The 12,482-nt window shown below is 35.7% G+C and overlaps 2 protein-coding genes across 5 annotated transcripts; both read right to left on the minus strand.

Annotated features, from left to right (window-relative positions):
• Positions 1 to 265: 265 nt before the first annotated feature.
• On the minus strand, positions 266 to 1,402 carry LOC136233157 (mitochondrial pyruvate carrier 1-like). Of its 2 annotated transcripts, XM_066022758.1 has the most exons (5): positions 1,154 to 1,402; positions 947 to 1,046; positions 811 to 865; positions 607 to 742; positions 266 to 530 (listed from the first exon to the last, which is right to left on the minus strand). In XM_066022758.1, exons 2-5 carry the CDS (start codon positions 1,037 to 1,039, stop codon positions 500 to 502), a joined length of 315 nt encoding a protein of 104 aa, XP_065878830.1. In that variant the 5' UTR covers positions 1,040 to 1,046; positions 1,154 to 1,402; the 3' UTR covers positions 266 to 499. The 2 variants fall into 2 exon arrangements, with proteins under 2 accessions (XP_065878830.1, XP_065878829.1); XM_066022757.1 differs by lacking the exon at positions 1,154 to 1,402 and having other exon boundaries at positions 276 to 530; positions 947 to 1,147.
• A 479-nt stretch (positions 1,403 to 1,881) lies between these two features.
• On the minus strand, positions 1,882 to 9,306 carry LOC136233156 (sister chromatid cohesion 1 protein 2). Of its 3 annotated transcripts, none has more exons than XM_066022753.1 (13): positions 9,000 to 9,306; positions 6,945 to 7,209; positions 6,823 to 6,860; positions 6,697 to 6,743; positions 5,194 to 5,258; positions 4,208 to 5,046; positions 3,816 to 3,927; positions 3,456 to 3,592; positions 2,887 to 3,377; positions 2,715 to 2,751; positions 2,589 to 2,649; positions 2,370 to 2,502; positions 1,882 to 2,193 (listed from the first exon to the last, which is right to left on the minus strand). In XM_066022753.1, the coding sequence occupies exons 1-13, from the start codon at positions 9,121 to 9,123 to the stop codon at positions 2,080 to 2,082; spliced, it is 2,463 nt and encodes an 820-aa protein (XP_065878825.1). In that variant the 5' UTR covers positions 9,124 to 9,306; the 3' UTR covers positions 1,882 to 2,079. The 3 variants fall into 3 exon arrangements, with proteins under 3 accessions (XP_065878825.1, XP_065878827.1, XP_065878828.1); XM_066022755.1 differs by having other exon boundaries at positions 2,589 to 2,610; positions 9,000 to 9,305; XM_066022756.1 differs by lacking the exons at positions 5,194 to 5,258; positions 9,000 to 9,306 and having other exon boundaries at positions 6,945 to 7,082.
• Positions 9,307 to 12,482: the final 3,176 nt, after the last annotated feature.

A 12,482-nucleotide genomic window follows, 5' to 3' on the forward strand; every position in this document is an offset into this window, starting at 1 on the left:
ATGCAATATTGGTTCGTTCTTCTGCTGCAATCAATCTCAACGGATTCTGTACTACAATAGATAACTCGGTGACCTTTTTTTTATTCTGATTATATATGTGATAATTAAATATACAACATTTACACAAATTATTTATGATTTTTATAATGCTTTAGATAATTATAGATATTTTAATCTTAATTATAGCTTGTGCTAAATATTTAATGTTTAACTAATCTATGTTCATGAATTAATGAATTGAATAGCCTTTTGATAAAATTTAAAATTTAAAATTTAAAATATTCTAAAGATTGAAATTATTGAAAGATATATTTGTTTGATAAATAAATAAAAAATTCCTAAATATAAAAGGTATAAAGGTTTCTTAAGATATTATGAAATTGTTGTCATTTAAGAAATGGTAATGATATTAATAACAACATTAGCTAAAAGCTAAAAGCTGAATAACATCTGCATTATCTGTGAGAGTAAATAGAGAAAAAGGCAAGAAGTTTCCACATTATAGCTCTTTCTCCTCCTGTGGTTGGGATCTGCAACACATATATTTTACAAATTAGAAATAAGAAACATCTGAAAATGGCATACAATAAGTGTTTAATTTGCTACCTTGGAGCCTTGATCCATCTGCCTAGCTGATAAAGTTGAACTGTTTCATTAGAGACATGGCATACAAGAAGATGTATATTTCGCGGCTTTACCACCCATGAAAATCTCATGAACAATCCAGAGTAAATGCACATTACTGCACTCACAATCACAAATTAGCCTATTCATTGAATACAATTAATTATGCATATAAAATAACAAAACCTGCAGTCATGTTGCCAGATATATCCTCCGGAGGCTTATTTCTGTCCATAAATGCCTGTCAAATTAATGGAACATCAAATGAGCAGATGTAGGATGAGAATTATGGTTATGGTTAGAAGAAGAGATGCATACATACTGCTATAGGAAGGCTCCAGTTGAAAACAGGACCCCAAAAATGTGTAGTTTTAGGACCAATAGGACTATTCCAAAATGACTTCAACAATCCCATTCATTCACTGGATAATCAAGGAAACCAAAATGTTACATACACACAAACAAGTGAATGCAGACCTCAAACTTGAGCTCGCCTAGTGAAAGAATAATCCAAGATTCAGAATCTTACACTACATAAGCTTCAAGAGAAGAGATTCCAATTCTTTAAATAAAAAGAAATGTTGGGTGAGCTGAATTGAATTGCTATTGGATGTCTAATTTGACCAATTGGGATGACTGCAGATAGTAGACGCAACCTTTATTTTTTAATGGAGAAGATGATGTGTGGCTTTTGACTGCAGATAGTAGACGCAACCTTTATTTTTTAATGGAGAAGATGATGTGTGGCTCTTACCCAAAATGCAATATGACCAAGGAGAAAGTGATTGGGACACTATTACTTTATTTATTGTCAATATTAGACCAGTCTTTATTTTTTTTTTTTTTTAAAGTAAAATTACAAATAAGTTTACAAATTCAGGTTAGAGATCTCTTTAATGGCAAAGACAAATCTTTCCATTAAAATTGTTCAAATTTACTTTCATAGCAAACACCAAAATTTTAAGGTGTTGCTTTCAAGAAAAAAATGAGTAAAATTCTTATTGTTCACTCTCCCATGCACATCTCCTAACATTTTCAAGAAAAAAATAAAAATAAAAAATGATTAAAATTCTTATTGTTCACTGATAGTTTAGTGAAAATGTTTGTTTTTACAAAAAGGAGAAAACTTTATACTTTTGTGTTAGCAAACTTTACAACGAACTTTTGAACCAGAAGTGTGCAAAATCACAAGATTTACTTTGTACCAAGACTTCACTTAAGATGGTGAAAAAACACAGAAGATATATAGAATGAACATTAAAAAGTGAAGGCATTATTTTTCTTTCATTTACTATTTTCTTAAAACCCATCACAGCTGGATCTTTCCCTGTTTATATTTTTCTTAAAAGTCCTACAAACCTACCTATATAAACAAGCAAAACCTACTTATATATACATACAAATAACATTAAGATACTCCATTCCATTCACAGAAGGATCACCCAGCAGGCAGTTTCAACCCACCCAACTTTTATCACATGCTCCCTCCCAACACGAAGATTTCCAGACAAGGATCTCTTCATAGGCACTTTCTTGTTTCACATCCACATATCCTTTGCTTTTCAAAACCTGTACATTTCAAAACTACAACTTAGTTTTTGCATCATCTTCTCCTAAAATCTAAGACCATGCAAGTATCAAATTTATGGCTTCTGTTAGGAAATCAATACATGAACAACTGCACTTCAAATTTAGAAGAAAAGGCAACATTCACTTCGCTTAAGGAAATGCTTAATAATATGTACCAGTATCTCATAGAAGAGCATTGCACTTCTTTTCTTGCTTCTTCCTTCCACAAGTGGCATCAAACTTACTACTTCCTCCTCTTTCTTTTTCTTTTGATTCAGAAAATATTTGTTCAAGTACTTCATTACCAGTCTACAACACAAAGTGAACAAACTTAACAGAGACTGATTTCATAAGAATTAGGCAGCTAAAATTGAAACAAACCCTTATTAAATTACCTGGTTCTTGCACACAAACCATCTGCAATCAAATATTTATGAGATAAGAACTCCACCATTTCTATGAAATCAAAATGAGCTCATTAATTTGAAGCCAAGTACAAATTAAATTGAGGTAATACTTACTCTGGTCTTGGTTATCTCTTTCACTTGATTTTGTACCCTGGTTAAGAAAGGGGAAAAACCATGAAAAAAAAAACGGGAGGGAATTTTCATTTCTGCAGGTATTTTGATGTAAAATATGTCAAGCAAAAATCTCACCATTGTAAGGTGGAAGCTTTACATGCTGAATGCTTACCTCATTTATGAAACTGAGATCAGAATCTTGCTGCTTATCAGAAGACTGGTCTTTCTCTTCTCTTTCAGATTCGAGTCTCACTCTATCCAAGTCGGACACTTCAGGTCTTTCAGGGCTTTCAAAAGACCTCAGTGATTTAGTACACTGAACAGGTGTTTCTGGAGCAATTGCTGTTTGCTCTAGAGATCTAGCAGCAGTAGGAGATCCTGATACGTCTACTTTCTCTGGAGGTTCCACAGCTTCAACTAATCTATTGACAGTGAGAGATATTGACACGTTTGGCTCATCTAAGGAGTTCGTATTTTCAACTGATCTACCATCATTACAGGCTTTTGACTCATCTAACCTCTGCAGAGATTCAACATTTTCTACTGAGCTATTAGCATCTGGATACTCAGATACAAACTTTCCTTTAAGGTTTTCAGAATCAAGTGATGCTGGAATCTTTAATTTCTGTTGGCAAAAAAGTGATCTGAGCTCTGATGAACTACCTGTTCAAAACATGGTTAGAAAACAGGGCAAAATTAAAATAATTTTAACAACATTGTACATGATTATCGCACTCTTACAGGGAATCAATGGTTCCAAGAAACAATGAGAAAGACTAGAAACATGATGGGCTCTCCAAGCATCTAGAGCAGTATGTGGAGCTTTTCTTCGTTTAGACACCAAGTCAGTTGAGTCTTCTATGCATCGCCTAATCACACTGTAAATTGAATATGAATCTTGTCAGCTACAATTATGATACTAGGGCTAGCATTCTAAGGTTTAATCCTAATAGCATGATGTGTATACCAAAAGACAACACTCAACCCACTTCAGGCAACAAAGAAATGGCTAATGCAATTACCACCTGGGTATGGTTATTGCCTTATCATCAAAGCAATAATTCAAACAACAATAACTTCCATATACGAGCGATAACATACTTGTTAGGAAATACTATCACATCATCAAAATGACACTTTCTTTTCCTTGGAACCCGAGGACCCTCCTTAGCAACTGGGGTAGGAATACCCAAAACCTCTGGTGTACTAACACCTACATGTAGAGAAGAAAAAACTTTCAAATTATAAATCAGTAGTCACTTATGAAAAAATTAGAGCTGCACAAACATTTTCAGCATATTCTGGAACAATGTCAACCTCCTCTCTTTCTTTCATAGACACAGGAAACAAAAAAGAGCATAAGAAATTCTTCTAAGTTCTGTTAATATTTCATCTCAGGGAATTGCAATTTGTTTATAGAATGCATACCATAAACACTTGCAGAAATAAACTCAAGAAGGTTACATGAGATGAGACCCTAAAAGCATCTTTACCTGAAGCATTTGGGAACTTGGATGTAGGAGTTGTATCTAAAGTAACAGACAATGAACGATCTTCTGAGAAGATTTTAAACTTCATATTTCCTGAAGGAGACCCATCTAATGATGATTTGTGCTGTACTGCAGTTTGATGCTTCTCACCAAATGATCTAGTGTTTTCTGCAGGCTCCTCAACCATTAATAACTTTCCGTGCTCTGAGTTGTTCTGATGCTCTCCATCAAAAATTTCACCATATTCTGGAGGCTCCTCGACCATACTAAACAATTCCATGTCCTTATGTTCTTCATGAGAGACTCTATTGTCTCTAAGCTTCTCCATGCTTGCTTCAGTGTTAGTCACATCACAGTGTTCTTCTATGATCTTATCATTTATACCATTGCAGTCTTCTTCAATAATCTGATGATTTTCAACTAGTAATTGTGCCTCATTTGCAGCTTCCAGCTCTTCTGCATTAGTTTGATGATGTTCACATGATAGCTTAGCACGGTTGTCATCTTCTTGCCCAACCTCGCTGAAGATCTGAAGGTTCAAAAGTGCTTCTTCACATATACTTTTACCCCAAAGCTCCTGCATACTTGGTTCTTCATGCATTCCGTCCAAACCTACAACTTCCAAAACCTGTGTATGCTCTTTTTTGCTGTGGTGTTTATCAGTATATAGTTTAACAGGGTTCAGAGGCTCTTCCTCAACCATAGAAGACATTTCATGGTCCACAGGTTCATGTAGAGATGACCCATCACCCTGATGCATCTCCTTGCTTGCTTCTAAGTTGCTTAAATCATGGGATGCGCCCATCTCCACATTACATCTGCTCTGGTGAGAAGCAAGAACACTGCAGCAAGAAAAGTGAGAAACATTCAGAACACTGAAACAGCCACAATAGTGCATGCAGACACAAAAACTTGCAACAAAGAAAAATCAGAGAAAGAGAAGGAATATCTGATAGAGCAGAAGAAGCACTAGAGCTCAGAGTTCTTACTCTTCACTCAGATTGTGAGATGCAGAGCAAATATCCTGACAGGTAGCAAATTCCTCATAGCGATGCTGCATGTATATAAACATTGGCATCGTGACCATATATATCAATTTAATTAAGTATATACCAAGTATATAATACTTGTTCAGGCAGAAGAAACATCGTCCTTCGTCCTAAGTTTTAGGCACCATGACAGAGAATGTGCTACTGGAAATAAATGCCAGTCTGGGAATTATGGGACACGTGGTACAGGTAGTTAGTTACTGGAGAGAGAATATGCTTTAGTTACTACATATATAGGTGTAAGGAGAGGAGGCGAAACGCAAAATTATGTTGTTTGGTTCTCTTGAGAGTTAGGCTCTGCACTGTGAGTAGAGACGGACATTAACCTTCCTGTGGGGATTGAGTTTATGCTCAATTCATTCTATCTTTCTATTTGCTTTTGTCAAAGAACCATTTGATCCTATAGCTTAAGCCTATTATATCTGACACACATCGCACGCGACTGCCCCTTGGACTTGGAGCATGTACAACACAAGTTCATCTTACCATGACTGTGAAATTCCATTAACAAATGGAGTTGAGCCATCGATAACTTGGTCTAAAGGACTCTTAAGCCATGTCAAGAAACCATGACTGTGAGTAGAGACGGACATTAACCTTCCTGTGGGGATTGAGTTTATGCTCAATTCATTCTATCTTTCTATTTGCTTTTGTCAAAGAACCATTTGATCCTATAGCTTAAGCCTATTATATCTGACACACCTCGCACGCGACTGCCCCTTGGACTTGGAGCATGTACAACACAAGTTCATCTTACCATGACTGTGAAATTCCATTAACAAATGGAGTTGAGCCATCGATAACTTGGTCTAAAGGACTCTTAAGCCATGTCAAGAAAACATTTGACTCGAAATTTTAAGCTGATAGCTAAGACACCCAAGAATATGACATTTGACTCAAAAGCTTAAGCTCATAGGTAAGACCCAAAAATAGCTTTTACTATATCTCTGACAGCTTTCACTTGTAGTGTAATAGCTCTTTGAGTTCTTCAATCAAATATCTTCTTTTATATATTTGTTTGGCTATTTCAATCTATTTCTCTATATCTGTTTATTTGTTTCTATCAATAGCAGGATACGAACTTATAATGCAAGTGGATTGTTTATAGCATTTAGAATTTGATTCGAAGATTCAATTATTATTCTTATTATTATTATCAGTTAGGTGGTGATTCTCCATTTCACAAACAGTAATGGTGCATAGGCTGCTACTATGATTAAATGTTTGTGCAAGGACAGCATAAAATTGGTTTGGATGTTAAACTTCCTTTTTCCAGGCAGAAATAAATGCATTTTTTTCCAATTCATTAAATAGAATCTTTCACAACATGTTTTCAGAAAAGGGGAAAAAAGAAGAATCAGGGGAAATGAAACAAGGAAATGGTTTCAAACTTACAAAGCAATTATGATAACAAAATTGCACAGCTATATAAAAAAAAGGTACCTTGTCTGAAGTTTGCAGAAATGTGATCTCAGTTTCCAGCCTGCTCTCTGTTTCATTTACACCAAATTATGCAAAATGATCACTCAAAATAGAATATCAAAGTTAATCAGATGAAAAATCTAATACCTTTAAGGGTGATATCTTCATGGGGCAAGACATGGCCTCTGCAGAGTAGTACAGAGGCTCACATATTTAGTATGACTAGTACAATACTTAATAACTCGACTTTATGAACTACATTAACTTACCCAATTGCATCTTCAAGGATCTCTAGATCAAAAGCATCAAGTTCAAATTTTTCCGGCATGGTAATAGAGAAATAAGGTGCACATAGGGTTTCCAGCTGTGTACTGTCTTTATTTGAAACCATTAAATCCCTGATTTTAAGTAAAGCCTTATTGCAGTCATTGAAAAGATATTCAACCTTCTTGGAGAACACCCTGACAACACCAAGAAGAAGGTAGGCAAGAACCCTGTATGTGACAACATCAACTTCATCTTGCAAAATTTTATCTGTATTGGGCAAAAATCAAGGACATTAGTGACAGCAATAAAAACTTTCAAAAGCTCAGCAACTGTCATCTAACAATCACAATTCTAGGCAAAACATGACTGATAAGCTTCAATGCAGCCAATTACTGTTCCAAACAAATAACATTTTTCTGTAACTAATGAGAGCATGATGAACAAAATAGACTATACAGGGGATAATATTAAAAAACAAAAAATGGAGAGTGCTTTATGTGCTCAAATAAAAAGAAAAGAAGATATTTTGATTAGCATTTCTGTGTCCTCATTTGATACCACACTCAGTACAATTCTTCAAAATGCAAAATGCTATAGCACATTTATTTGAAAACCAACTGGATTTAGGATTTAAGCTCTTTTGGGGTTCTAAATGTTGGTTGTTGTTACTCGTTAGTTGAACTGACAATATATATTTGTCAATTTTCCAGTACCATTTCACATAGAATTCTGAAATATATTTTTGTTTTCAACTTTATATACATATTGCAGAACTCAAGAGTACAACTTCTATGCCATATTGAAAAAGCAAGGACAATAGATTCCTAGAATATAACGAAAAAATGTACTACTACAAATGAAGTCTTGGTAATACAGTAAATTTATTAATTCAGCTTTTGACAAAATCAAAAATTGATCCCCAGACCCGCCATTTTCTCTGCATATGTCATTTGTTATTGATTCAAAAGGTAGACTGGCAATACTTCTTATACATATCAAGACAGTAAAATCTAAACATAAGGTACATGCTAGCAGCATGATTCAAATTACCCTGATGCAATAGAACTATAGCTGGAAAATACATATGGAACTCTTAGAATATAAGAGTAGCACAGTGCAAAAAAAAAAAAAAAATCCCTTTGATGAGAAGTGACACAAAAGCAACACAGCAAGCGTATAGAAATCACTCTTTAACCTATCTCATCTCCTTAATAAAGTCATTACTAGAAAATTAAGGTTTATATTGTCTACCAATTCCACGACATCTCTGATACCACTTGTGTGGTTTTGTTCTTTTTCATTTTCACATTCACATTCACTTAAACAGTAACCAAAAATTCAAATAATAATAGAAATATCACTTGGAAGCCACAATCAAGTCTTATTTGATTTCTTTTTCTGGATGAATCATGATAAACTAGACAACTATATCATACAGAACCTTTACTGGATCTCTATAGAACATTTTAATAAAAAGACAAGAAAAAATATATTTGTAGATGGGTTTAATCTATAAGTACCAGATGGCCTACTTTTCCAAAGCAATCAAGTATCCTTACAAATCCATTTTTCCTCGCCGATGAAGTTTTCATTTAGCAAACTTGAGTTTGTATTAAAAGCCAGAACCTCAAGCCAACAAACCAACTAGAATATAATATTCAGATTTTGGGTTAAGTATCAACTTCCTTCAAATGAAAATAAACAGTAAAATTCTTACACAGGAAAAAGAAAACAAAAAAAAAAAAAAGTCAAAAGTAGAAAAAAAAGGCAGTTGAAAACATTAGAAGCAATTCGCACATAAAAAGAACACGTTCACTAGCATATGATCATACAACTCATGAACAAACAAGAAACAACTCATGAAAACGTCATTTTTCCGAATAATGGAAAGAAAAGTTGCACAACCTCCTAGCTAAACTCTGGTATTCACTTTCGTGAAATTAAAAAACTTAAATCTTCAAAAGATTAGAAGAAGAAGAAGTTAATAAGCCAAAAACAGAGATGAGAGAAATTGCAGTTTTTCCCAAAATGAGAAGAGAAAAAGAGGGAAAACGAACCAACTGAAGAGGAGATATCAATTTGAGTGACCTGTGACTTGTTGAGTTTGTTGAGGAAGTAAGCGGCCATCCAAATAGCACCTAATGGCCCATTCCTTGATACAAGACAGTGAGAGTAAAACATGTTTTCCTTTTGGTTACCTATTTTCGCCACTTCGTTTGGGTTCTCTATAAATTTGCAGTTCAAGCATTACAAGGGGGGGAAGGGAAAAGAGAAGAAGTAGCAGCTTTCCTTGTGAAGAAAACGGTCATTTACAGTACTGAAAATTGTCAAGGAAGACACCAAATACTATATGGAATCTTTTATTTTTCAAAATTATGAAAACCTATTGAGATATACAATGAATGCTAATTATTGGTAATTTGTTTTATTTAAGATAGAAATATAAATATAAATGGTAAATTACACCCTAATTTCATTTCATTGTTCAAATTATTTACTTTTTTACCATTTTGGCGGTTTGACCACCGCATCCCCACCACAAATTTATCTCCTTGTTTGGAAACCATTATCCCAGTGCATTCTGAAGGAATTCGGTTACCGTTGGTACGCGGAATGGAATAGAATAGATATTCTTTCGGAATAGTTATTTTTATGTTTGGTTGGTAGAATAAAATAAAATGGAATAGATAATTTTTTATTTAAAAGATAACATTATCTTCAAATATATTTTTTATTTATTTTAAAATTTTAATTATTACTATAAATTATTCAAATATTTAATATATATTATTTTAAAAAACTATATAAAAAACAGAAAAATGTAAAATATGAAAGAAGGAAAAAACACGAAAAATATTAAAAACGAAAAACGGTAAAAATATGAAAAACGAAAAAATTGTAAAAAGGAAAAAGAGGTGGAGAATAGTAAAAACACAAAAAAAACGCAAAATAATTATCCACGTTCATATAAATAAAAACTCGAAAAACAACAAAAATAAAGAATATTTTTTTAATGTCACTACTTTATATAAGTAGAAAAATAGGGATTTAAGTGGATGGTAGGATTGTAAATTACAAAAATAGAGTGTTAGTATTAGTTATTCCTTACAAAACTTGAAGAATGGCTATTCCTTATTTTTGTGGAATAGGTATTCCATGGAATAGCTATTCCGCGGCCAAAAGACCAACCAAATGTAGGAATAAGAATAGGCTAGAAATAGTTATTCTATTCCTAGCCTATTCCGCGAACCAAACGAGCCATCAATTCTATAACATCGATTTTCAAATAAAATTGTAAGAATTCAATAATAATAATTATGGATGAGAAGTTGGGGTTGATGAGTTTTTAGTGGGCTCGTTCCAAGAACGTCCTTGTGAACACTCCGTAAGTCAGGAAAGGATCAGTAAACATAATGAAAGACTAAAGAAGAGAATGTAAAAAGAAAGCTAGAGAGAAAACATGTCATGTACCATGAACTTGTAACAAATTGGATTCTTACGTAATTGTTATTGATGACAAAGTGTCTATATTTATACATGAATACAGTTTGAGTTGTGTTCAATGACTAGTCTAAGATACAGACCTAGATATGAGGAACTAACTATAAGATGCAAGGTTATCTGTTTAATATAGTCGAGGGGTTCGGAGGCCGAACATTGAGACTAGTCCTGAAGTCTTCAAACAACGGTGACGGCAAACCTTTGGTGAAGATGTTAGCAATCTGATATCGAGATGGGACGTGTAGAACCCGGACTTCACCTTTTGCCACTTTTTCCCTAACAAAGTGAATGTCCATCTCGACATGTTTGGTGCGATGGTGCTGAACAGGATTGCCACTGAGGTATACTGCGCTGACGTTGTCATAGTAAACTAAGGTGGATTTTGCAATTGGACAGCCAAGTTCCAGAAGGAGGTTGCGGATCCAGCATGTTTCAGAAACTACATTTGCAACACCACGATATTCAGCTTCAGCACTTGATCTCGATAGTGTAGGGTGCCGTTTGGCGGACCAGGAAATGAGACTGTCGCCGAGGAAGACACAGTAGCCGGAGGTGGAGCGACAAGTGTCGGGACAGCCAACCCAATCAGCATCTGTGTATGACGTCAATTGAGTGGGTGAGGAAGCTAACAGACTGAGACCAAGATCCAGAGTACCGTGCGCATACCGTAGAATACGCTTAAGGGCAGCCATGTGTGAAGTTTTTGGATCGTGCATAAATAAGCAAATCTATTGTACTGCATAGGATATATCTGGTCTTGTAAGAGTAAGGTACTGAAGGGCCCCGACAAGTCTCCTGTATTCTGTAGGGTCGTGGTAAGTGGAGCCGGAGGAAGCGCTAAGCTTCTGTTTGGTGTCGACAGGAGTATTAGCTGCGTTACAGGAGCCAAGGCCAGCCTTCTCAATGATTTCTGATGCATATTTCTTTTGGGATAGAAAAATTGAGCCGGGGGAGCGAGTCACTGAAATTCCCAAAAAATAATGCAATGGACCCAAGTCCTTCATTGCAAATTCAGAGTTCAATTGAGATAAAATAGATGCCTGTAGCCTGTCGGACGAGGTGACGAGAACTATGTCATCGACGTACAAGAGGATGTAAGCTGTATCCAGACCTTGTCTGTAAACAAATAGAGAGTTGTCTGAGATGCTGTTGGTAAATCCCACCTTGATTACAAAATTGGCAAATCGCTGATACCAGGCTCGAGGAGCCTGCTTAAGGCCGTAAAGTGATTTGCGGAGCAGACAGACATGATCGGGAAATTGAGCATCTCGGAAGCCCAATGGTTGGTGCATGTATACTGTTTTTTCATTCAGATCGCCGTGTAAGAAGGCGTTTTTGACAGCTAATTGCCGAATATTCCAATTTCTGGACAAGGCTATACTGAGAACTACTCTAATTGTTGCTGGTTTAACCACATGACTGAAGGTTTCACCACAATCCACTCCAGCTAATTGACCGGAACCATTGCCAACCAATCTGGCTTTGTACCGCTCAAAGGAGCCATCTGCATTTGTTTTGTGCCTGAAAATCCACCAACTATGAATAACATTAGCATTTTGAGGACGGGGTACGAGTACCCACGTCTTATTTTGAATTGAAGCCTCAAATTCGTCAGTAATGGCCTGTGTCCAGTTTGGATCACTTAATGCAAGGATTGGTGACTTTGGTATGGGAGAAATTATGGGTGCAGTAGAGGCTGATAAATTTAGCATACGATGGGGTTTTCGGATGCCGTGTTGAGCTCGTGTGACCACGTTATGTAATGTTGGATGTGAGGGCTGATCTGATGTTTCTGTAGTGAATTGGCTGGGAGAATTATTAGTGCTAATGATTGGTGGGGGGATGATGGGGATTGAGAGAGATGAGATAAGGAGCGACTCGAGGGAAGACTCGATTGGGGATGTGACGAGGAGACAGACGCGGGAGACGACGACGCTGACACTGAAGACTGACGCGACGATGCTGCTGCGGAGGACGCAGATGACGACGCAGACATGGGAGACAAATGCGACGGGACTGACGCTGGTGACACCGGAGAG

Source organism: Euphorbia lathyris, chromosome 6 (genome assembly GCF_963576675.1).
Source record: "Euphorbia lathyris chromosome 6, ddEupLath1.1, whole genome shotgun sequence".
In the NCBI taxonomy this organism is placed as follows: domain Eukaryota; kingdom Viridiplantae; phylum Streptophyta; class Magnoliopsida; order Malpighiales; family Euphorbiaceae; genus Euphorbia; species Euphorbia lathyris.

What these genes read in the sequence shown, in the direction of transcription:
- LOC136233157 (XM_066022758.1), bottom strand. Translation starts at nt 1,039, where the DNA reads ATGGGATTGTTGAAGTCATTTTGGAATAGTCCTATTGGTCCTAAAACT. An exon ending in ACTGGAGCCTTCCTATAGCA is followed by an intron (nt 866 to 946) that starts GTATGTATGCAT and finishes TTAATTTGACAG; the next exon opens with GCATTTATGGACAGAAATAA. An exon ending in AGATGGATCAAGGCTCCAAG is followed by an intron (nt 531 to 606) that starts GTAGCAAATTAA and finishes TATGTGTTGCAG; the next exon opens with ATCCCAACCACAGGAGGAGA.
- LOC136233156 (XM_066022753.1), bottom strand. Translation starts at nt 9,123, where the DNA reads ATGTTTTACTCTCACTGTCTTGTATCAAGGAATGGGCCATTAGGTGCT. An exon ending in ATCCTTGAAGATGCAATTGG is followed by an intron (nt 6,861 to 6,944) that starts GTAAGTTAATGT and finishes ACTACTCTGCAG; the next exon opens with AGGCCATGTCTTGCCCCATG. An exon ending in AAGAGATAACCAAGACCAGA is followed by an intron (nt 2,650 to 2,714) that starts GTAAGTATTACC and finishes TTGATTTCATAG; the next exon opens with AAATGGTGGAGTTCTTATCT.